Source organism: Eurosta solidaginis, chromosome 2 (assembly GCF_040869045.1).
Source record: "Eurosta solidaginis isolate ZX-2024a chromosome 2, ASM4086904v1, whole genome shotgun sequence".
In the NCBI taxonomy this organism is placed as follows: domain Eukaryota; kingdom Metazoa; phylum Arthropoda; class Insecta; order Diptera; family Tephritidae; genus Eurosta; species Eurosta solidaginis.
This window is the reverse complement of record NC_090320.1, coordinates 251,018,268-251,040,267: the sequence shown is the minus strand read 5'-3', so window position 1 is coordinate 251,040,267 and position 22,000 is coordinate 251,018,268. Positions and strand designations below refer to the sequence as shown.

The 22,000-nt window shown below is 34.8% G+C and overlaps 2 protein-coding genes across 3 annotated transcripts in view; one reads left to right on the top strand and one right to left on the bottom strand.

Moving 5' to 3' along the window:
• The window catches only part of Cog3 (conserved oligomeric Golgi complex subunit 3), a 39,170-nt gene extending 24,676 nt beyond the window's left edge, over nucleotides 1-14,494 (bottom strand). Inside the window, exons 1-4 of the mRNA XM_067767595.1 lie at nucleotides 14,248-14,494; nucleotides 13,644-14,189; nucleotides 11,672-12,207; nucleotides 11,460-11,599 (exon numbers count right to left, since the gene is read on the bottom strand). Of these exons, the coding sequence (XP_067623696.1) occupies nucleotides 11,460-11,599; nucleotides 11,672-12,207; nucleotides 13,644-14,189; nucleotides 14,248-14,412 (1,387 nt within the window). The 5' untranslated portion in view covers nucleotides 14,413-14,494. The remainder of the gene's footprint in view (nucleotides 1-11,459; nucleotides 11,600-11,671; nucleotides 12,208-13,643; nucleotides 14,190-14,247) is intronic.
• A 5,486-nt stretch (nucleotides 14,495-19,980) lies between these two features.
• Nucleotides 19,981-22,000, top strand: part of Sec5 (secretory 5) — a 43,085-nt gene continuing 41,065 nt past the window's right edge. For both annotated transcript variants that reach the window (XM_067767594.1, XM_067767593.1), the window contains exons 1-4: nucleotides 19,981-20,207; nucleotides 20,693-21,307; nucleotides 21,370-21,584; nucleotides 21,660-21,794. In XM_067767594.1, the coding sequence (XP_067623695.1) occupies nucleotides 20,099-20,207; nucleotides 20,693-21,307; nucleotides 21,370-21,584; nucleotides 21,660-21,794 (1,074 nt within the window). In that variant the 5' untranslated portion in view covers nucleotides 19,981-20,098. The remainder of the gene's footprint in view (nucleotides 20,208-20,692; nucleotides 21,308-21,369; nucleotides 21,585-21,659; nucleotides 21,795-22,000) is intronic.

The following is a 22,000-nucleotide window of genomic DNA, read 5'->3' as shown; positions in this document are numbered from 1 at the left end:
CCGGTTCGTTGTCTGTCAGTCTTAATTTTTGCTCGTAGAAGTTACTTAGAGTCATTTTGTCCGTGTCAAGAGCGAAAATGTCGGCATAATCTATGCAAAGGTCAATTAATTTACTATGAGCATGTTGAGGTATTTGATTTTTTAAAATCGAAATTAGTTTTTTGGTACGTTTGTCTTCTGTTTCTGTCTTGTTAATTGTATAAACATTGTAGTTTGAAAGTTGTTCTGTCCTAATGCTGTTTCTTTTCACATACTTTATATCGTCCGTGGTATTTATAACTTTAATTAAAAAGTCTGAATATTTCGCATCTTGGTGGAATGATACAACTGTCGCCTTCTGTTCCGTGTAGGATTGGTATCGCGACTTTTTCATTACCTACCCAAAAAAAATACTATTTCTTTCATAATTAATAATGCATTTGTTAATTTTCAGAAAATCTTTACCCAGTATGCCATCGGATGGAATATTAAAGTCTTCATTTACTACATGTAAAGTCTGTTTAATAGAAAAGTTAAAAAAATTTAAATTTGCTGTAATTTTACCTAAAGTGCAAACTGAATTGGAAGTGACACCGGTAATGTTAATAATATCGTTCGTATTTAAGGAAATATTACTGGCTAGACATGATATTTTTATTTAAGAAATGTCGGCTTGAGTGTCTACTAGGAAAGAACAAAATTTTTGTGACTCGTTTAATTGTAATTCTATGAAGTCAGATTAATTTAAATTTAAACAATAGATGGCTATTGGTGAGGGAAGTTCGCTTACTCGCTTAATTCGTCCTCCCTCAGTGTTCGCTCCTGAGGGGCACTGGCGTTTAAAGCGCGAACGTTTGCGTTTCGACCTCTACCGTTTGAGGATCTTGCATTGTTGTTTCTATTGTTACTATTGTTTGGATTAGGATTGGTATTTGGACGCGTATTATTGTTGTGATTATTCTGATATCTATTTCCGTTATAATTTCTATATCTTTGATTGTTGTTACCGTTATAGTTACTATAATATGAAAATTAACTATTATTTCTATAACCAGTATAGCCGCGGTTTGGGTAAAAACCTCGATAACTACCACGTGAATTTCTAAATGTACTGTTACCACGTGATCGAAAAGCTAAAACCTGATGCTCAGTTACTTCATTGTTTTGTTCTACAATTAATTTTGCTACTACGTCTTTCGGATCAGTAAATGCCGTTGAGGCTAAAATGGTTTTTACTAAATTGGATTTTGCGTTTAAACGACACACGTTAACAGTTTGTTCGACTGCCATTTCATGAGCTTTCGTTTGAGTGATCCCTTCAATAATAAGAGACCGCTCAAGTGAGTCAGCTAAATCTTCAACTTTTTTGGAAAAATCTGTATAATTGTTACCGTTAACATGCAAAGCTGCAATTCTCCCTGCTACAACTTTCGAGTTGTCCGGTTTTATCCTATTACGTAGAGCTGTTTTAATTTCGTTGACTGAAGTTACTTGTGTTGGTATTGCTTCACGAGCTTTACCCTCTAATTTTGATTTTAAGAACGCTATAAAAGTATCGGTTAAATCTGCAGTAGCGAATTGTTCGAGTAATGCAATTTTGTCTATAAAAGAATCAAGTGCTAGTGGATCACCACTGTAGTTTTCTCTAATAGAGTTAGCACATGTGTTAATAAAAATTCTTTTATCCTCTGGTGTTGCCATGACTTGATCGTTAAGATCTGGAGCTGAATTAGAAGGTGAGGCAACGTTTGTACTAATTGGATCGTTAAGATTCGAAGCCTGGAAAATCTGTTGATAAAGAAAATCTATTTTCCTGGTTTGTGACTTTTTCGGTCGATGATGAAGCTAAACTGTCGTAGCTTGAGCCTGATTTATCTGAATCGGATTCTGAATCTGAAGTTTTTTGCACTTGTCTACCACTTCTAAGGTTGTACATATGAAATTACTAAAGCACTTGTTTGAATGTTGAATTTATATTTGAAGTTAAATTGTTGAGGAAAAAAAAAAAACGAAGGAAAAAATTAAAGAAATATTTAACAATTTATTAGAAGAATTAATTGAAACTGCAGTAAACTTGTATGAAAAATCTATAAAAAGTAATTGAATTTAAAATGGCACAAAAGTATATAGGTATGAATTGTAAAAAAAAATCTCAAAATGTGATAATCACGGACGCACCGCTTTATTCAAAAAAATCTCAATTTGGTTTTTCACGGAACCACCGCATGTATTTAAAAAAAATTAATTGGTTTTTAACGGAACCACCGCATATTGTCAAAAAAATTACTTGGTTTTTAACGGAACCCACCGTATGTATCAAACAAATTAATTGGTTTTTTCGAAAACCACCGTATGTACCAAAAAAATTAATTGGTTTTATCGAAAACCACCCTAATATCAAAATCCAAAATTTATATGAATGTGAAATTATTTTAATTGGAAAGCGAAGACACCGAATTTAATACAAAATTTTAATTTTTAATATACATACATATATAGGTTTTAAAGAAAAAATACCCGTAGGCAAAAGAAATGTTAAATACGTATATGTATATTATACTTATTGTGCTGCTGCCGTAAACGCTGCCGCTGTCGTCGCCAATGCTGCTGATGCCGGAGTTGTTTCTGCTGCTTATGTTGCTGCTGGTTTCTCTGCTGCTGATGTTGCTGCTGGCGGTGGTACAGTTGCTGATCCCGTTGTCTGAGTGGCGTGGGTTTTTGGATGCCGTTATGAATGCTGATGAGTGTAGTAATTTGTATTATTTTATAAATTTTTAGATATTCGAATTTTAATTCTTTTTATTATTTCCGTAGTATTTAGTTTTATTACAGTTTTATTTTTTCCATTATGTATTGTTGTATTAGAAGCTTCGAAAAATCTTTTATCTCCGCTCTTTATTAAAAATTATATTTAATTAAAAAAACTTTATTATCTCTGCATCGTATTATAATTTTGGAAAATTGTTAGAAAAATTTATTATCTCCGCATGGTATTATTGGATTTTTGAAAATTGTTTTTAATTAGAATTATTATCTCCGCATAGTATTAATAGATTTTGTAGGAAATCGCATTTGTTAGAAAAATTTTTATTATATCTGCATATTATTATTACTTTTTTAAAAAGTTTCTTTAGACTTATTATCTCCGTATAGTATTATTAGAGTTCTTGTAGAAAATCACAATTAATTAGAAAAAATTTTTATTGTTATATCTGATTAGAATTATTAGAGTTGTTGTAGAAACGCTTGAGTTAGAAAAATTTGTATTATCACTGCGTAGTATTATTAGGTTTTTTGATGCTAATTGAATTTGGTTAGGCCATGTTTCCAATATTGGTTTTATATTAATTTCGGTGGGCGCCGTCGCCAAACTTTATAAGGCATCGAGGTCAATAAAGTGTACTCAGATTTTTATATTAATTAAATTACACTTTATTTAAATAAAACTTTCTCGGAACGCGTCTGCACTTTTGAGTTGGCAAAATTATAATGATGGCGGTGAAACATGAAAAATGCCGAGCCATCATTGCCAGTCATTTTTCGTGTTTCACCCCACATATATCTTACTCTCTCTTACACGCTATATTTCAATGCTCATGGCATATTGTGTTGTGTTGTATTCATTTTATTTGTAGCATTCACAATTAAATATTATTGTGAGCAACAATGTTGCGATGTTGCCAGATGATTATTAAAAAGTTAATTTGGGGGATTTTATCTTCACATCACCCTTGTTGGGGAAAAGAAGAATTGACAAAGTGATCAATTTTGTCACATTCTTCTTTGGCCAAAAACTTATAAAAATTGTTGCGAACAAACGAATATATATTTATATTAGGGTGTTCCTCCCCTTTTTAATTCGTTGGTTCGGAACCATTTTTATTACTGATTATTACAAATGAATGAATTTGATTTTAATTTATTAAATTATGTTGTTTGTTCTTCTTTCTGTTGTAGATATTTACATTTTAATATATATTAAATTTGTTAAAGTTTTACATTTTTAATCTTTGCTGCTTTTGAAATATATCTTTTTTTCTGTTTTGTTTTTTTTTTTTGTTTGAACTTAAGAAATACGAACAATTTTCATGAAATAGGTTTTTTTTGAATATACAAAATTTGTGTTATTTAACTTTTTTTTTTGTTTTAACAGTTTTTAAGCCTTCGTGGCTGCTTAAATGCTAGTAAGTAAATTTTGGATTTGTTTTTTTTTTAATCAAATTTAAAGTAAACGAATTGGAGTAATGTTAATTTACTTTACTTAGGCGGTTTTTGTGTACCACTTTTTCTTTGTTTTTAACCTCATCGAAAATAGTTACGTTAGGTTCATTAATTTTAGTTATAATAAAAGGACCTTGGTAAATATTTTCGTGCTTATAATGTGGTTCTTTTTGTAAAAGTACTTTATTTCCGATTTCTACAATTAAAGGTCGTGCCGTTTTATCATATAGATTTTTACTTTGTAGCTTATTTTTATTAATTAGGTTTTGTGCCATTTTGTGCGTTTTCTGCATCCTAAACTTAACTTCTTTGGCATAGTTCTCGACATTATAAATTGGGTCAATTGTTTCTTTTGTCAATTCATTAGGCAAAGTTGCCTTTTTCCCAAAGACTAACTCGTAAGGCGAGAATTGATTGTCGAAAACTGTGCTACTCGTAGTGTTGTGTAGGAAGGTAAAATATTTTAAATAAACATCCCAATCAGAAAAAGTGTCTTTTAGATATGCACGTAAGTATTCATTAAAAACTCTATGATTACGTTCAATCGTGCCAACAGTTTCATGATGGTATGCAGTTGAAAAATTATGTTGGATATTTAAAAGCTTTGTTAATTCTTCGAATAATTCATTTTTAAATTCAGTACCTAAATCTGACTTTATGGCATTCATTGTGCCGTAAGTTAAAATGAATCCTTCAAAAATAGCTGAAGCGATTGTTTTTGCCGGTTTGTCTGGTACAGCGACTGTTACCAGATATTTAGTCATGTCGCAAATCATGGTAAGTGCGAACTTGTTACCATATTTGAACTCAGGTAGGGGTTCTATTGTGTCAATTACTAGTATATCAAATGGTTTACAAGGAGTTGGTGTTAAAACAAGTTTTTCTTTTGTTTTAGGTTTAACTTTGTTTAAAAGACAATCCTTACAATTTTTGATATATTTCGATATATCACGAGTCATGTTCTTCCAATAAAATTGTGTTCGCAATTTTGCGTAAAGTCTTTTCATTCCGCAATGTCCACCAGAAATGGGATCATTATGGTAAATTTCCATAAGTTTTAATTTTGTATCTTCATCTGTTACTGTCTCCACTGGATCTGTTAGTATAATTTCTAATGATTTTAAAATTTTATTTCCAATATTTTTGAAATTTGTAATAGTGTAATGTTCGAACATAATATCGTTTTAAGCCATTCAATTTTCTTAATTTTGCGTTTGCCGGCTTCTGATTCAAGCCTCGAAAGTAATTTCTCTAAAGTCATTATTTCGTTAACAAGCTCAAAACTAAGTAACTCGAGTTTCTTATGTTTAATATGCGCAAAAATTCTTAAATTTGTTGTTTTATTATTTTTATCGTACGTAATTGCAGATCTTATTCGTGGGACTTTTTTCGAAAAATTAAATGAAAATTTGTCGTAGACATGTAAGTTGTTTTTCGTCGTTTTTGTCTGTTTTTCTATGTAAATTTTTGTCGTTTGCCTTTTTTGTCATGGATCTTGTCTGTACTGCCAAAATTTGTTTATTAGCTTCTTTAATCTCATCGATTGTTATACGCGATAGTGCATCAGCACAAACGTTTGATTTACCTTTTATATATACAATAGTAAAGTTATATTCAGATAGTTCCAGTCTTATTCTTGAAAGTTTTGAAGATGGGTCTTTCATGTTGAATAAGTATACTAGAGGTCTATGGTCTGATTTTACAATGAAATGGGTACCATACACATATGGTCGGATTTGCTTGATTGCAAAGTAAATAGCTAAAAGCTCTAATTCTATAATGGGCTTTTTCTGTTCAGCTTTATTAAATGCTTTAGAAGCGAAACAAATTGGTAAATCATTACAAATTCAACTCTTTTTCTGCTTAATCGATTTAGAGGCGCTGCCAGAGACGCAAATTTAGGCATAAACAGTTTGCACACGCGACGAATCGTCGTACCGCGTCTTTGTCAGTCGGTTTTGTATACTTTTCAATTGCGTTTATTTTAGAGTCGTCTGGCAACAAACCTTTGGCTGAACATTTATGACCTAAAAATGTAACTTCTGGTCGTAAAAAGTTGCATTTATTTGGGTTAAGTTTGAGATTGAAAGATCTACAAGTATCGAAGACTTTTGAAAGATTTTTGATGTGGTGTGCTTCACTACACCCTATGACGATAATATCGTCGACGTACAAAAATGCGACATTGGGTGGTATACCCGAAAAAGCTATGGTCATCATTCGTGAGAATGAATTTGGTGCTATATTTAAGCCAAATGGAAGCACTTTCCATCTAAATGCGCCACGGTCAGTGCTGAAAGACGTAATGTCACGAGAGTCAGGATGCAAGGGGATTTGATGAAATCCTGAAAAAAGATCCAAAGTGGAAAAATACTTTGCTCTACCGAGATTGTCTAAAATATCGTCAACTCTAGCTAGTAGGAATTTATCAGCAATGAGTTTTTTGTTTACCGCGCGAAAATCTACGCACATACGATATGCTTTTTGACCATTAGTATATTTCTTTGGGACTACAATCAAAGGACTATTTAATTCGAATAACTGGGTTCAATCAAATCATTGTCTAATAATTTATTTACTTGGCGATTTATTTCTTCGCGTTGAGAGTATGGCAATCTATAGTTTTTAACATATACCGGTTCGTTGTCTGTCAGTCTTAATTTTTGCTCGTAGAAGTTATTTAGAGTCATTTTGTCCGTGTCAAGAGCGAAAATGTCGGCATAATCTATGCAAAGGTCAATTAATTTACTATGAGCATGTTGAGGTATTTGATTTTTTAAAATCGAAATTAGTTTTTTGGTACGTTTGTCTTCTGTTTCTGTCTTGTTAATTGTATAAACATTGTAGTTTGAAAGTTGTTCTGTCCTAATGCTGTATCTTTACCCAGTATGCCATCGGATGGAATATTAAAGTCTTCATTTACTACATGTAAAGTATGTTTAATAGAAAAGTTAGAAAAATTTAAATTTGCTGTAATTTTACCTAAAGTTCAAACTGAATTGGAAGTGACACCGGTAATGTTAATAATATCGTTCGTATTTAAGGAAATATTACTGGCTAGACATGATATTTTTATTTAAGAAATGTCGGCTTGAGTGTCTACTAGGAAAGAACAAAATTTTTGTGACTCGTTTAATTGTAATTCTATGAAGTCAGATTAATTTAAATTTAAACAATAGATGGCTATTGGTGAGGGAAGTTCGCTTACTCGCTTAATTCGTCCTCCCTCAGTGTTCGCTCCTGAGGGGCACTGGCGTTTAAAGCGCGAACGTTTGCGTTTCGACCTCTACCGTTTGAGGATCTTGCATTGTTGTTTCTATTGTTACTATTGTTTGGATTAGGATTGGTATTTGGACGCGTATTATTGTTGTGATTATTCTGATATCTATTTCCGTTATAATTTCTATATCTTTGATTGTTGTTACCGTTATAGTTACTATAATATGAAAATGAACTATTATTTCTATAACCAGTATAGCCGCGGTTTGGGTAAAAACCTCGATAACTACCACGTGAATTTCTAAATGTACTGTTACCACGTGATCGAAAAGCTAAAACCTGACGCTCAGTTACTTCATTGTTTTGTTCTACAATTAATTTTGCTACTACGTCTTTCGGATCAGTAAATGCCGTTGAGGCTAAAATGGTTTTTACTAAATTGGATTTTGCGTTTAAACGACACACGTTAACAGTTTGTTCGACTGCCATTTCATGAGCTTTCGTTTGAGTGATCCCTTCAATAATAAGAGACCGCTCAAGTGAGTCAGCTAAATCTTCAACTTTTTTGGCAAAATCTGTATAATTGTTTCCGTTAACATGCAACGCTGCAATTCTCCCTGCTACAACTTTCGAGTTGTCCGGTTTTATCCTATTACGTAGAGCTGTTTTAATTTCGTTGACTGAAGTTACTTGTGTTGGTATTGCTTCACGAGCTTTACCCTCTAATTTTGATTTTAAGAACGCTATAAAAGTATCGGTTAAATCTGCAGTAGCGAATTGTTCGAGTAATGCAATTTTGTCTATGAAAGAATCAAGTGCTAGTGGATCACCACTGTAGTTTTCTCTAATAGAGTTAGCACATGTGTTAATAAAAATTCTTTTATCCTCTGGTGTTGCCATGACTTGATCGTTAAGATCTGGAGCTGAATTAGAAGGTGAGGCAACGTTTGTACTAATTGGATCGTTAAGATTCGAAGCCTGGAAAATCTGTTGATAAAGAAAATCTATTTTCCTGGTTTGTGACTTTTTCGGTCGATGATGAAGCTAAACTGTCGTAGCTTGAGCCTGATTTATCTGAATCGGATTCTGAATCTGAAGTTTTTTGCACTTGTCTACCACTTCTAAGGTTGTACATATGAAATTACTAAAGCACTTGTTTGAATGTTGAATTTATATTTGAAGTTAAATTGTTGAGGAAAAAAAAAAACCAAGGAAAAAATTAAAGAAATATTTAACAATTTATTAGAAGAATTAATTGAAACTGCAGTAAACTTGTATGAAAAATCTATAAAAAGTAATTGAATTTAAAATGGCACAAAAGTATATAGGTATGAATTGTAAAAAAAAATCTCAAAATGTGATAATCACGGACGCACCGCTTTATTCAAAAAAATCTCAATTTGGTTTTTCACGGAACCACCGCATGTATTTAAAAAAAAATTAATTGGTTTTTAACGGAACCACCGCATATTGTCAAAAAAATTACTTGGTTTTTAACGGAACCCACCGTATGTATCAAACAAATTAATTGGTTTTTTCGAAAACCACCGTATGTACCAAAAAAATTAATTGGTTTTATCGAAAACCACCCTAATATCAAAATCCAAAATTTATATGAATGTGAAATTATTTTAATTGGAAAGCGAAGACACCGAATTTAATACAAAATTTTAATTTTTAATATACATGCATATATAGGTTTTAAAGAAAAAATACCCGTAGGCAAAAGAAATGTTAAATACGCATATGTATATTATACTTATCGTGCTGCTGCCGTAAACGCTGCCGCTGTCGTCGCCAATGCTGCTGATGCCGGAGTTGTTTCTGCTGCTTATGTTGCTGCTGGTTTCTCTGCTGCTGATGTTGCTGCTGGCGGTGGTACAGTTGCTGATCCCGTTGTCTGAGTCGCGTGGGTTTTTGGATGCCGTTATGAATGCTGATGAGTGTAGTAATTTGTATTATTTTATAAATTTTTAGATATTCGAATTTTAATTCTTTTTATTATTTCCGTAGTATTTAGTTTTATTACAGTTTTATTTTTTCCATTATGTATTGTTGTATTAGTAGCTTCGAAAAATCTTTTATCTCCGCTCTTTATTAAAAATTATATTTAATTAAAAAAACTTTATTATCTCTGCATCGTATTATAATTTTGGAAAATTGTTGGAAAAATTTATTATCTCCGCATGGTATTATTGGATTTTTGAAAATTGTTTTTAATTAGAATTATTATCTCCGCATAGTATTAATAGATTTTGTAGGAAATCGCATTTGTTAGAAAAATTTTTATTATATCTGCATATTATTATTACTTTTTTAAAAAGTTTCTTTAGACTTATTATCTCCGTATAGTATTATTAGAGTTCTTGTAGAAAATCACAATTAATTAGAAAAAATTTTTATTGTTATATCTGATTAGAATTATTAGAGTTGTTGTAGAAACGCTTGAGTTAGAAAAATTTGTATTATCACTGCGTAGTATTATTAGGTTTTTTGATGCTAATTGAATTTGGTTAGGCCATGTTTCCAATATTGGTTTTATATTAATTTCGGTGGGCGCCGTCGCCAAACTTTATAAGGCATCGAGGTCAATAAAGTGTACAGATTTTTATATTAATTAAATTACACTTTATTTAAATAAAACTTTCTCGGAACGCGTCTGCACTTTTGAGTTGGCAAAATTATAATGATGGCGGTGAAACATGAAAAATGCCGAGCCATCATTGCCAGTCATTTTTCGTGTTTCACCCCACATATATCTTACTCTCTCTTACACGCTATATTTCAATGCTCCTGGCATATTGTGTTGTGTTGTATTCATTTTATTTGTAACATTCACAATTAAATATTATTGTGAGCAACAATGTTGCGATGTTGCCAGATGATTATTAAAAAGTTAATTTGGGGGATTTTATCCTCACACCAAAGTAGTTCAAAATTAATTATTATAATAAATTCATGAATATTTCTATAGACAGAATTAAACCTGCATATGTGGGTGCGAGTAAATATAGTTGTTTGGATAAAAAAAAGAGTGACATTTAATTTGTTAAATATGGAACAATTTGGAAGAGGGGAGTAGTGTAGGGATTTACTACACGTTGTTATGAAATACTTGTTATTGTTAAAACTTTAATTTTTCTTTAAAAATCGAGTTTCAAGTTTTTATATTTCATGTTATTTTTTGATGTGAAAAGTTTTATTTTTTTTGAATTGATTATTGAACGAATATAATTAATTATAAATATATCGTGATTATTTAATTATAAATCTTATTGAACAAATATAGATGAATTGAATATCCATAATATATCCATAAAATTTTTATAAAACTTATTGAACAAATATAGATGAATTGAATATCCATAATATATCCATAAAATTTGGGAGGGGAGTAGTGTAGGGATTTACTACACGTTGTTATGAAATACTTGTTATTGTTAAAACTTTAATTTTTCTTTAAAAATCGAGTTTCAAGTTTTTATATTTCATGTTATTTTTTGATGTGAAAAGTTTTATTTTTTTTGAATTGATTATTGAACGAATATAATTATTAATAAATATATCGTGATTATTTAATTATAAAACTTATTGAACAAATATAGATGGATTGAATATCCATAATATTTTCAAATTTTTATGAAGAGTCTCAATATCAGTCCACATGTCAAATTTCAGCATTCTAGGTGTATTATTTACAAAAGAATCAGCTTTTTTGTGTTTTCCAAAATGTTATATATATATAAAATGGGCGTGGTTATCATCCGATTTCGCTCATTTTCAATACCAATCTATTCTGGGTCCAGATAAGCTCGTGTACCAAATTTGGTGAAGATATCTCAATATTTACTCAAGTTATCGTGTTAACGGACGGAAATGGCTCAATCAAAATTTTTTTCGATACTGATGATTTTGATATATGGAAGTCTATATCTATTTCTTTATACCTGTACAACCAACCGTTATCCAATCAAAGTCAATATACTCTGTGTGCGAAGCACGCTGAGTATAAATATAAAACGTTAGTTTAAAAAACTTACGATTTTGTTGGACATGCTCCTCCAGCATTTCAATACGCAAAATCGAGCAAATTTCTGCCAATGTCTCTAAGTGATTTATATGTATGATGAATGGTCGCATTGTGTCATACAAGATTGTGCAAAGCCCCTCTAAGTATGTGCTATAAGCAAACATATGTAAGTATTCATATTTGGAATAAAAATCAATTCGAAAACATTAAACTTTAACTCACGTCAATTGGTCACTTCCTAGAGCAAAGAATTGAAAGAATAATCTCTGCTCATCTTGACACACATGCACGAGGAATGCGCAAGAACCACGCGTCAACGCGCAATGATCACCCTTATGTGCGGCCTTTAACTCTTGTATCGCCTTATTTACAGCTGGTGACATTATTGTTGCTCGCTCACTCAGATAATTTTGATGCATTTCCCCAAGCAATTGCTCATATTCAGAGCTACGTTCCACGCGTGATTCAACTAATTGTGCTATGCGTTTAATTTTTATAGCTGCCGTTTGATATTTGCCATAATACAAAGCGAAAGCAGCATCGGGCGAAGATTTTACAGGAGTAACTGTACGCGTTTTCTTTTCACCATCCGTTGAGGTGCTTTGTAAAGTTTTTGTTGCATGTTGTTGCTTCGGATGCAATGTGGCAGCAGTAGCTTGTGACATAACAACAGTCGTGTAGTTTTTTATTAATGTCACCGCTTTCGCTAAACAATGCTTATATTTTACTGAATAGCTGGTAGCATCTTTGAACTTGGGCTAATAAAGTAATTAAAAAAGTAAGGAGTTTAAGTTTAGGTGAGTCTGAATATTATTTAACTTTTCAAGCAAATACAAAGTAATGCAGAGAAGTGTTTAGCTTTAACTCAACTCAGTACCTCGATGCGATACTATAAGGGACTAGGTTATACCGGAATTCAAAGAGGTTGATATGCGTAATTCAGAGCTTCAGCAAACCTATTTTCATTCTCACCTACGCGAGGCGGGTCCTGTTACAATTGTTAATGTATCATACACATATTTATCAGGCCACCCCTAGTTCCTCAGGGAACTAAAGGGTGGAGGAGGGAGGGTCTAGAAAGTACAATGTGGTTTTATTAAATCGTTTCCGAGATGGTCGGGCTTTTACCTTAATCATGCTTGTTACCGAAACGTACCGGATCTGCATCCTGCAAAAGGCCATCAATATCGATAACACTCCACACTAAACAAAACCTCATCTCTCTTTTTGTAACTCAGAGGGTTAAGGGGCTTAGAATATTCCCGCGGTATGCATGCCTGTCGTAAGAGCTAAGAGGCGACTAAAATCTATAGACCTAAAAGGTTCGACGTGGTCGTATCAAATCGTTCTCGAGATGATCCGGCCAAAGAGGATAAATATAAGAAGAGCCACCAGTCTGCTACGAGTGGCGAGTAATTCGCTGGAAATTAAAAAATTTATGCCCATTGTTTTCCAAGGGGGACATTTTTAATTCACCTTATGCAAATGTGATTTTTAGAAAGAGAATTAATTAATTAATTAAATACAGTTGGAAAAATAAACACAAATACCCCACGAAAATGTATGGGAGCCGTTTATGCACATCTAGCCCAAAAAAACCCTACGACTACCATAACGAAAACATTATACAACGAGTGACGTCTCTTATTATATTTATCCTCTTTGATCGGGCTTTTACCGCAATGATGATAGTTTTCGGAAAGTACCGAATTGATATCCAGCTTAAGGCCATCACCATCGATAATACCTCCAAAACTTTCGAGAAGTGTCTTTACCGCTACAACATGGGGTGTTTTTGAGTCAAATTTTAGAGTTGTGCTTCCGAACTAGCAGGCGGGGTAGTATTTATTAGATTCAAATGAATCTCCTGTTAATCGTCGATATCACATTAAGTTCAATTCCACTTCTGATTAAGAGATATAGTGCAAAAGTAGGCATGTTTCTAAGATGATTAACAAATTGTGGTTAGGTAAGCCTGATCCAGTTTCCTCCCTCGATCAATCGTTAGGATAAGAACTACCGATGATAACTTTTTGTTATCATACAAAAAAAATGAATTTATCGTCAATGGCTGCGCCTCAGAGTTTGGACAAGATATAATTCAGATTTTGTTCAGAAAATCGCTACCACTGAGCAGAAAAAAATTTACCACAAACTATCAGCATCGTATATTTTTACAACTACTCATACTTACATTAGCTCTAAGATACTCCAAACATTCATCGATGCGATCCAAACAATCACGAAAAGCGTCACTTGCTACTGATAATGTGGGACTTTGCAACCGCTGATGCAACAATTCAACTTGATTGAAATAATGTAATCGTCGTTGTATTTCTTCACCAAGTTTTTGTAGTCGCTGTTGTTCCTCGGTCAACTTTTCGCTAGCTGTATTTAATGCACTAGTATTTTGTGATACCATTTCATATTCACTTTTCAATGAGGAGAGTTGCTGCAATGCTGAGTCTATCTGCTGCAAGATTTCACTACACTCAGTTTTGCGTTGCTCCAATTGTTGCAGGTATTGATAATGCTGTGTGTCGGCATTGCGCATAATTTCTTCATTGACACGATCATACCAAAGAAGGAAATCTTTAGTATTGTTAATACCAGGCGATGGCAATGCTTCTAATTCCTGTGCACTGGCACTAGCCGCTATGCATATTTGTTGTTGTTTTGTATTTAATTCAATTGTCGATTTTGCAGGACTCGATTTGATAGCAGCAGCATCTGTCGGAATCTATGTTGGAATATTTTGTGAAATTACCAAAATCAATGGGTGGGTAGCAATTAATTACCTGACTATCATCACTCCGACACTCGCTCGTTATCACATCTAAGCATTCTAATTGTAGTGGACTCAATGCAGCCAATGCATCAATACTGGATACCCATTGCAGCAATCTCATACGCACTTTGCGTAGATTCTCATTTTCACTCTGGACCACCGCAACGTCATCCATTTCTTTTGACTTGGAATAAGTGGATTTTTGTTTGTGTTTTGCGAAATTGTAAACGTCAATTTGCAAGTTAAGCGATGAGCATTTTAATCGGTAGATTATAGATATATTTTCCGATTTAAGGGACTGTCATGAGCATTGCAATTATTAAGGGCTAATTAATGGTGACTTAAAACCATAAAGCTATAACCAGATAAAACAGCTGATCGAACCTACCTTATGGAAGTCAATGTAATCGATGAATGGTGCCATACCATAACGCTAACTCGATTAACCCGGAGTCATTGGTGCCGTATGTCGTATCGCTGTATCCGTATCCCTAACGTAATCAGCTGTTTATCGTTACGACGGTAAACCAAAACCCAATTGGTTGGCTACGATACGGTTACGACCTTAGCGGCACCAATAATCGATTGCATTGATTCTCATAAGGTTGGTCGAATCAGTTGTTAAAAGGTTCCCGATACGGTTACCGATAAAGCACCAATGTCTCCAGCTTTACATTGATTTCCTTAAGGTAGGTTCGATCAGCTGTTTTATCTGGTTATGGCTTTATGGTTATAATCCACATTAATTCGGCCTTTATAACCATAACCAGATAAAACAGCTGATCGAACCTACCTTATGGAAAACAATGTAATCGATTAATGGCGCCATACCATAACGCTAACGCCATAACCATAGCATAGCCAACCAATTGGTTTTTGGTTTCTCGCCATATCCATAACCTAAAAATATTTGAGTTGGTGAATTAATAACTTTTGGTAGATCTTATCCATTATTTTCGATACGTTATGACTAAGAACTTTTTTTTTGTGGAATATGATTGTAATTTTTTGCATTTTCTTCATTTTTATGAAATGTTCACGATTTTTAGGTTAAGGCACCATTAATCGATCACATTGGAGATGGTTATGGATATGGGTATGGTTACGACTATGGCGTTATGGTTAAGGAAGTTTAATTAACCCTTTTAGGGGGCTGTCATTAGCGTGGTCATTAGCATTGCAATTTTTATTTACGCAGGTATTACACCTTTTCTTTTTAGTCGTATTTTTTTAAACGTATATACGTCTACGTTTGCGCTTAAAAAATGCTTATACTCACTTAGATAATGCTTGGAAGACCCATCTAGCGGAAACTAGCTACAGGACATGTTGTACCGAAAAGCGGAGACGCAAACCTCCGTTGGCCATACTATATATCCTATAGCTGAATCGGTTGCGGTGAATGGTGGGCACACACGATTTGTTGAGGTAATACATAGAGGTGAAACATAGACACATATTTCAGTTGCATCTGAGTATAATGCATATTGAAATTTAGGAGTACTATTTGTCTGCGCAGCAATTTCAGAAGGGTAGATAAAGTTTAACGCTTAGCAGTCCATATAAAGTTTAAGCGTAAACCTATATAGATGTAAAAAAAACACAGCTATTGTTGCTGAGGTCATAGTACAGGTTTTCAAGTATGATATGTATGAGAAGGAAACAATTCTTTCTCTTGCTAACACACTGCCGTTTGCTATTTCGGTCAGTGTCAAACTATTGTGGAACTCAGTGGAACCTGCGTGGAACATGCGTTTGACACTGAACGAAGTGTCAAACATACCGGGGTTGCTGTCGTGGAAAGCGACGCAGGGAAACAAAAAAAGAGCGGAATATCAGAAAAGGGTTGCTGTGATGGAACATTTTTTTGAACGAATTTAGTATGAAAATGTAGTGCACCTATATGGGGCCTACAGAAAATTATACAAAAATCTTGAATTGGGGTATCTGAGAACGCGTAGTTATTCCTGTATTAAGAATACAAACACGGGTGCTAAGTTTTTCTACCCGTTCAAAAGTTCTCCGCGAAAAACAGTTTGAAACCGAAGTTGACTGCAATAACCCGCCAAAAAATGTGGAAAGAGAAATGAAAAGACGCGTTTTGTCCTGTTATCAATAGTTAAAAGGCGAAAAAGTATTCGAATTATTGTAAGCGAGGCAAAAACGCGTCTATTAATACCTCTGCCGACGGTTTTGGTCGTATTTTAGCAATTGTCCCCAGTAATAAAATATGACAATTTGTTAATTAAAATTGTCCAAAACATATGGGCGCATAATCATAGACAAAATAAAATAGGTTTTAAATTTAGGTGCAGCTTTTTGACATAATTTCTATGAGCTATCTGTCAACTATGAATATGCGCCATGGATTTTAAAGAAGGATGTAATTAAGTGCTCGTTTGAAAGTCAATAATGATATTTCTTTGTAATTGTAATATCTACCTTCGATGGTTAATAAAATAGCAGAAACCTTCGGATTAATTATCTTAATACTTTATTCTTCAGTCGTCAATCCAATCATGAACCGGAAGTCCACCATCTTCCCTTTTCTTCCTTTACAGTGATGTATTTTTGCTTATTCTATTAATTAGTTGACATGGTTGTATTTATGATCTACAACTCGACCAGCCTGAAATTGTATCGACCTCGATACATTATCTTAATTTCTATTTTTACTGTTACTGTTTACTTTTAATTTGATACAATTCGCTATTTGTTTTCAGAGTTACAGCTCGCACTGTATTGACCTTGATACGTTATAACTTAAATTCTATCTTCACTATCGTACATTTCTTAGTCTAATACCTAATCTAATACAATTCGCTATTTGTGTTCAGAGTTACCGCTCCGCCAATCTGACACTGTAATCGACCTCGATAGAGTATAACTTAATTTCTAACAAATATTAGTCCGGTTCTGTGAAATATTTTCTTTGAAAACGGCTGTCTAATACCTTCAACTCGTCAAGTGTTTTGGCCGGTAACAGTAGATGTGCATTTGGCACTACATTGCCTATGCTGTCTATTATGAAATCGATGATTTCTGTTTCGCATATGTTTGCCCGTTTTCCTATTGCGTGCATCAATAGAACGTAGCAATGTAATGACTCGCTCTTTTTGTCCCACTTGCGTCTTGCCAACATCGTATAAACTTCGTTCCTCTGTATCGGCAGGTCAAATTCCGTCGTAAGGGCCTTTTTTAACTCGGCACAGCTTAACGCTTTGGTGGTGGTAAGGAAATCTTTAGCTGTTCCCACATGGCAGCGACGAAAAGCCAGCAATTTAAATCGTTCGTCTACTCTTGACGACTCCATTACTTCTTCGAAATCTTAAAGAAAATGTCCCACCGTCACTGATACATCATCACCACTGAACTTGGGCATAGCATGCTCTATATCGGAAAAATCCAGTCTACGTTTCTGTTGTACCCCAGTACAAGCTCTTAGCTCGTCGATTTATTTCATTAATTTTAACATTTCCATACGTTTTCGTAGCGCCACCAGTTCGTCATCCACACTTATGGTCGTGGCTCTTGCGTCAATTGGGGCACATTTTGATGGGGCGGCAGCAAAAACATCGTGAACAACAGGTGTTAAATTGAATTCAACCAAAACGTCGGTAGTAAAGGCAGTTGGAACGGCAGTGGCGGCAGTATGAACGGCAGAGCAGACGGTAGTGGCGGCAGCAAAAATATCGTGAACGGCAGGTGTTGAACTGAATTCAACCAAAACATCGGTAGTAAAGACAGTTGGAACGGCAGTGGCGGCAGTATGAACAACGGTGACGGCAGTGGCAGCAGAGCAGACGGTAGCGGAAGCAGAATAGACGGCAGCAAAAACATCGTGAACGGCAGGTGTTGAATTGAATTCAACCAAAATATTAGTAGTAGACGCAGTTGAAACGGCAGTGGCGGCAGTATGAACGGCGGTGACGGCAGTGGCGGCAGAGCAGACGGTAGCGGCAGCAGAATAGACGGCAGTGGCGGCAGTAGAATCAATAAAAACGGCAGTGTTTACCTCAATCATTTCGTTCGAAGTGTTGTCCAATATATTTGTGTTCGGAATGGTATTGATCGTATTTGCGGCGCTATTATCTCCCACGCCAGCTATATTTTGCAGTAATCTGCGTAATTGTATAATGTTGGCAGTAGGAGGGAAATCCACATTATTTTCAGTTAAAACCCTGACAATTGTCTCTGGAGCATCCATTTTACAAAATAGTTGTTTATAATAGTGCGCGAGGTTCGTTAACACACCTGAGATGTAATATCTACCTTCGATGGTTAATAAAACAGCAGAAACGTCCGGATTAATTATCTTAATACTTTATTCTTCAGTCGTCAATCCAATCATGAACCTGAAGTCCACCATCTTCTCTTTTATTCCTTTAAAGTGATGTATTTTTGCTTATTCTATTAATTAGTTGACATGGTTGCATTTATGATCTTACATAATTTTACTATACAAATTTTACGCAGTTTTCGTTAGCAGCTACTACACTTTTCTTGAACCTAAGAAGTACAACAGTGCCAAATAGTATCCACCAAAAAAAAAAACGAACAAGAACAAGCATTTTACCAAGTGAGCGTGGCTGTGTATGTGCGTGGTACTTCATATCCTACTTGTAGACCTTTACAATGGCCGAGGTCATGATGAGTCGTTCGACACATCTTCTGATATTTTTGGATGCGTACTAGCAGCTGACCCATGTTGTATATTGATAGCACATATTTTTACTATAGTCAAGTATTTCTTGAGCATTCCTTGAACCCTCGAAAAAGTGCTCAACAATAATTTACCACAGGGGTTTTTGTTAAAAAAATGTCCTCTTAGAAAATTTTTAATTGATGCATGCAGAACGCACAAATAACGAAATTTTGTGAAGATAATCAATAACAAAAAATGAAAACGCGTATTTTCAAGTTTAATAGACTGTTTTCTAATTAAATAACAATTAAATGAATTTTCAACTTAAACAATTATTTTGTAAATAGTTTTAAATCGTTATGTAGTATGTAAGAAACATTGTATTTCAAAGATTAAAAATAAATAAAAAAATAAATAAATAAATAAAATACCTAAATTTTGGCTTACAAGGGGGAAAAATATTTGTCAAGTGTTTTCTTAAGGGGTAATAAAACTTGATCACATTGATTTCCATAAGGTTGGTTCGATCAGCTGTTTTATATTGATATAGATAAGTCAAGTTTAAACGGCCCTTTAACCATAACGCCATAGTCGTTACCATACCAATTTCCATATCCATCTCCAATGTGATCGATTAATGGTGCCTTAACCTAAAAATCGTGAAATTTTCATAAAAATGAAGAAAACGCAAAAAATTACAAACATATTCCACAAAAAATAAGTCCCTTGGTCATAATATATCGAAAACAATGAATAAAATCTACAAAAAGTTATTAAAATCACCAACTCATATCATTTTAGGTTATGGAACCTGGTTGGCTATGGTATGGTTATGGAATTAGCGTTACGGTATGGCACCATTAATCGACCACATTGATTTCCATAAGGTAGGTACGATCTGCTGTTTTATCTGGTTATGGTTTTATGGTTATAACTTATGTCACCATTAATTGGCCCTTTATGACCTTCACACCGCGCTTCTTATCAGAAGCTCTGGCAAAGCGATATATGTAAATATGGTCTTATTTGCTACCGATAGCTTTTTGTCACACCTTGGAATAAAATCGATAGCTATCAAAATGATTGAACAGCTGACAGAACACCTTTTGTATGGAAGCAGTGCTCCAATCATCTCCAATCATTTGTTTATGTCGTTTGTTTACTTCATCCGAAGAAATCGTAGATGCTCTAGCGCCGAATAGAAATAACATACGAAATGGCACCGCAACCCGTCGTAACAGGACTCTCGCCAAAGGAGGGTCCACCAGGTACACGTGTGACAATTCGAGGTGAATTTTTGGGCACAAGAGCAACTGATCTAATTGGTAAGTAAAGGGATGAAAGGCATCCATCCCAGCGGGTTAGGGGTTAGAATATATCCGCGGTAGGTATGCCTGTCGTAAGAGGCGATTTAAGTACCAAATAGAGTCAAGGGGTTGTGCAGCGCAACCCTTTCAGGTTGCCAGAGCAATACATAGCTTCTCCAAACCCAATTGTCAACCTCACTTATCCGTGGCGAATCCTGTTTCATTAACAGCCGAGGTTCTGGCGACCCCGAATTCATCACTAATCTTGTGGATGGGAGGGCGGGATGGCCTAGAAGTTCGCATGTGGTCATAACAAATTCCCGAGATGGTCGGGCTTGGTACCGGAACGTACCGGTTCTGCATCCGGCAAAGGATCATCAACCTCGATAACACCCCTAAGGCCTTCGGAGAGTGTCATTATAGCTACAACAACAACAACATAAAAGGCATCTCGTACGAATGTATCGGTAACGCCCATTTTTTTATTTTTTCTTTTCTTAAAGGTTTAAAAATTTGTGACACCGACTGCTTGTTATCGGCTGAATGGAAATCACCAAATAAAATTATAGCACGCACCGGTCCCGCTAAGGGCAAAGGGGATATTATTGTTACAACGATCAGTGGTGGCGAGGGCACATCAACCGTACAATTCCGTGCATATCATGAAACTATTGGACCACTCAAAGAGTCAGCAGTATGGATAGAGGAGTCGCCATCACACAATTTTTCTTGGGGACGACGCACATTGGCACAATCTGTGTTAGCACAGGAGGATCCGCTTGGTTTATCCATTGAAGGAAATGAACAAAAAATTCCCGAAGATTTACGTGATTTATTTCCCGATGCAAGTGGTGATTTATCACAAGAAAACTTCTCACCGTCATGGTTTTTACTTGAAAATCATTTGGCTACATCCTTTGAGGATTTGAAATTTGGCTTGGGTTATTTGAAACGTAAAGTAGAAAGTCAAAAGGAAGGCCAACTTTCATTTTTGAAATCAAATGCCGGATCGGTAATTGATCAATTGGATACTTTGATGAATATACGTGATAAACTGCAAGAGGACACACGCATTTATGGCACAGAGGCGTTAAATGTGCTTGAGCATTCAATAGAGAGTTAGTAGTTGTCGATAACATTGCAATTTTACTTAAGTCTTATACCTCTCCACTTTTGACAGATTCAATTACCGAGTCACAAAATATTTTCACTGAAGTGTTGCTGCGAAAGGAGAAAGCTGACTCTACGCGAGCTGTGCTATTTGCACTTTCACGTCATAAGTTTTTATTTTGCTTGCCCAACTCTGTGGAACGTCGTGCACAAGCTGGCGAATATGACATTGTTGTAAATGATTATGCGCGTGCTAAGAATCTTTTTGGTAAAACTGAAATACCAGTGAGTAGCATGGATACATGACTTTCGCTTATATGTTAAGAGCTTCGATTTATTTAATTATGCTTGTATTTGTAGATGTTTCGTCGTGTACTCGAGGAGGTGGATGAGCGTATACTACAAATACGCAAGCAATTGCATGAAAAAGTAGTAAAAATGCCGCAAAGTGTTGATCAACAGAAGAAATTGATTAAAGCGCTCATCAGTCTTGAGGTAAGTACATTACGAAAGGTTCCCCCTGCAGCGGGTTAGGGGGTCAGAATATACCCGCGGTAGGTATGCCTGTCGTAGGAGGCGACTGTGTAGCGCAACCCTTTCAGGTTGCCAGCGCAATATATTGCTTCTCCAAACCCAATTGTCAACCTCACCTACCCGTGGCGAATCCTGTTTCACTAACAGACGAGGCTCTGGCGACCCCA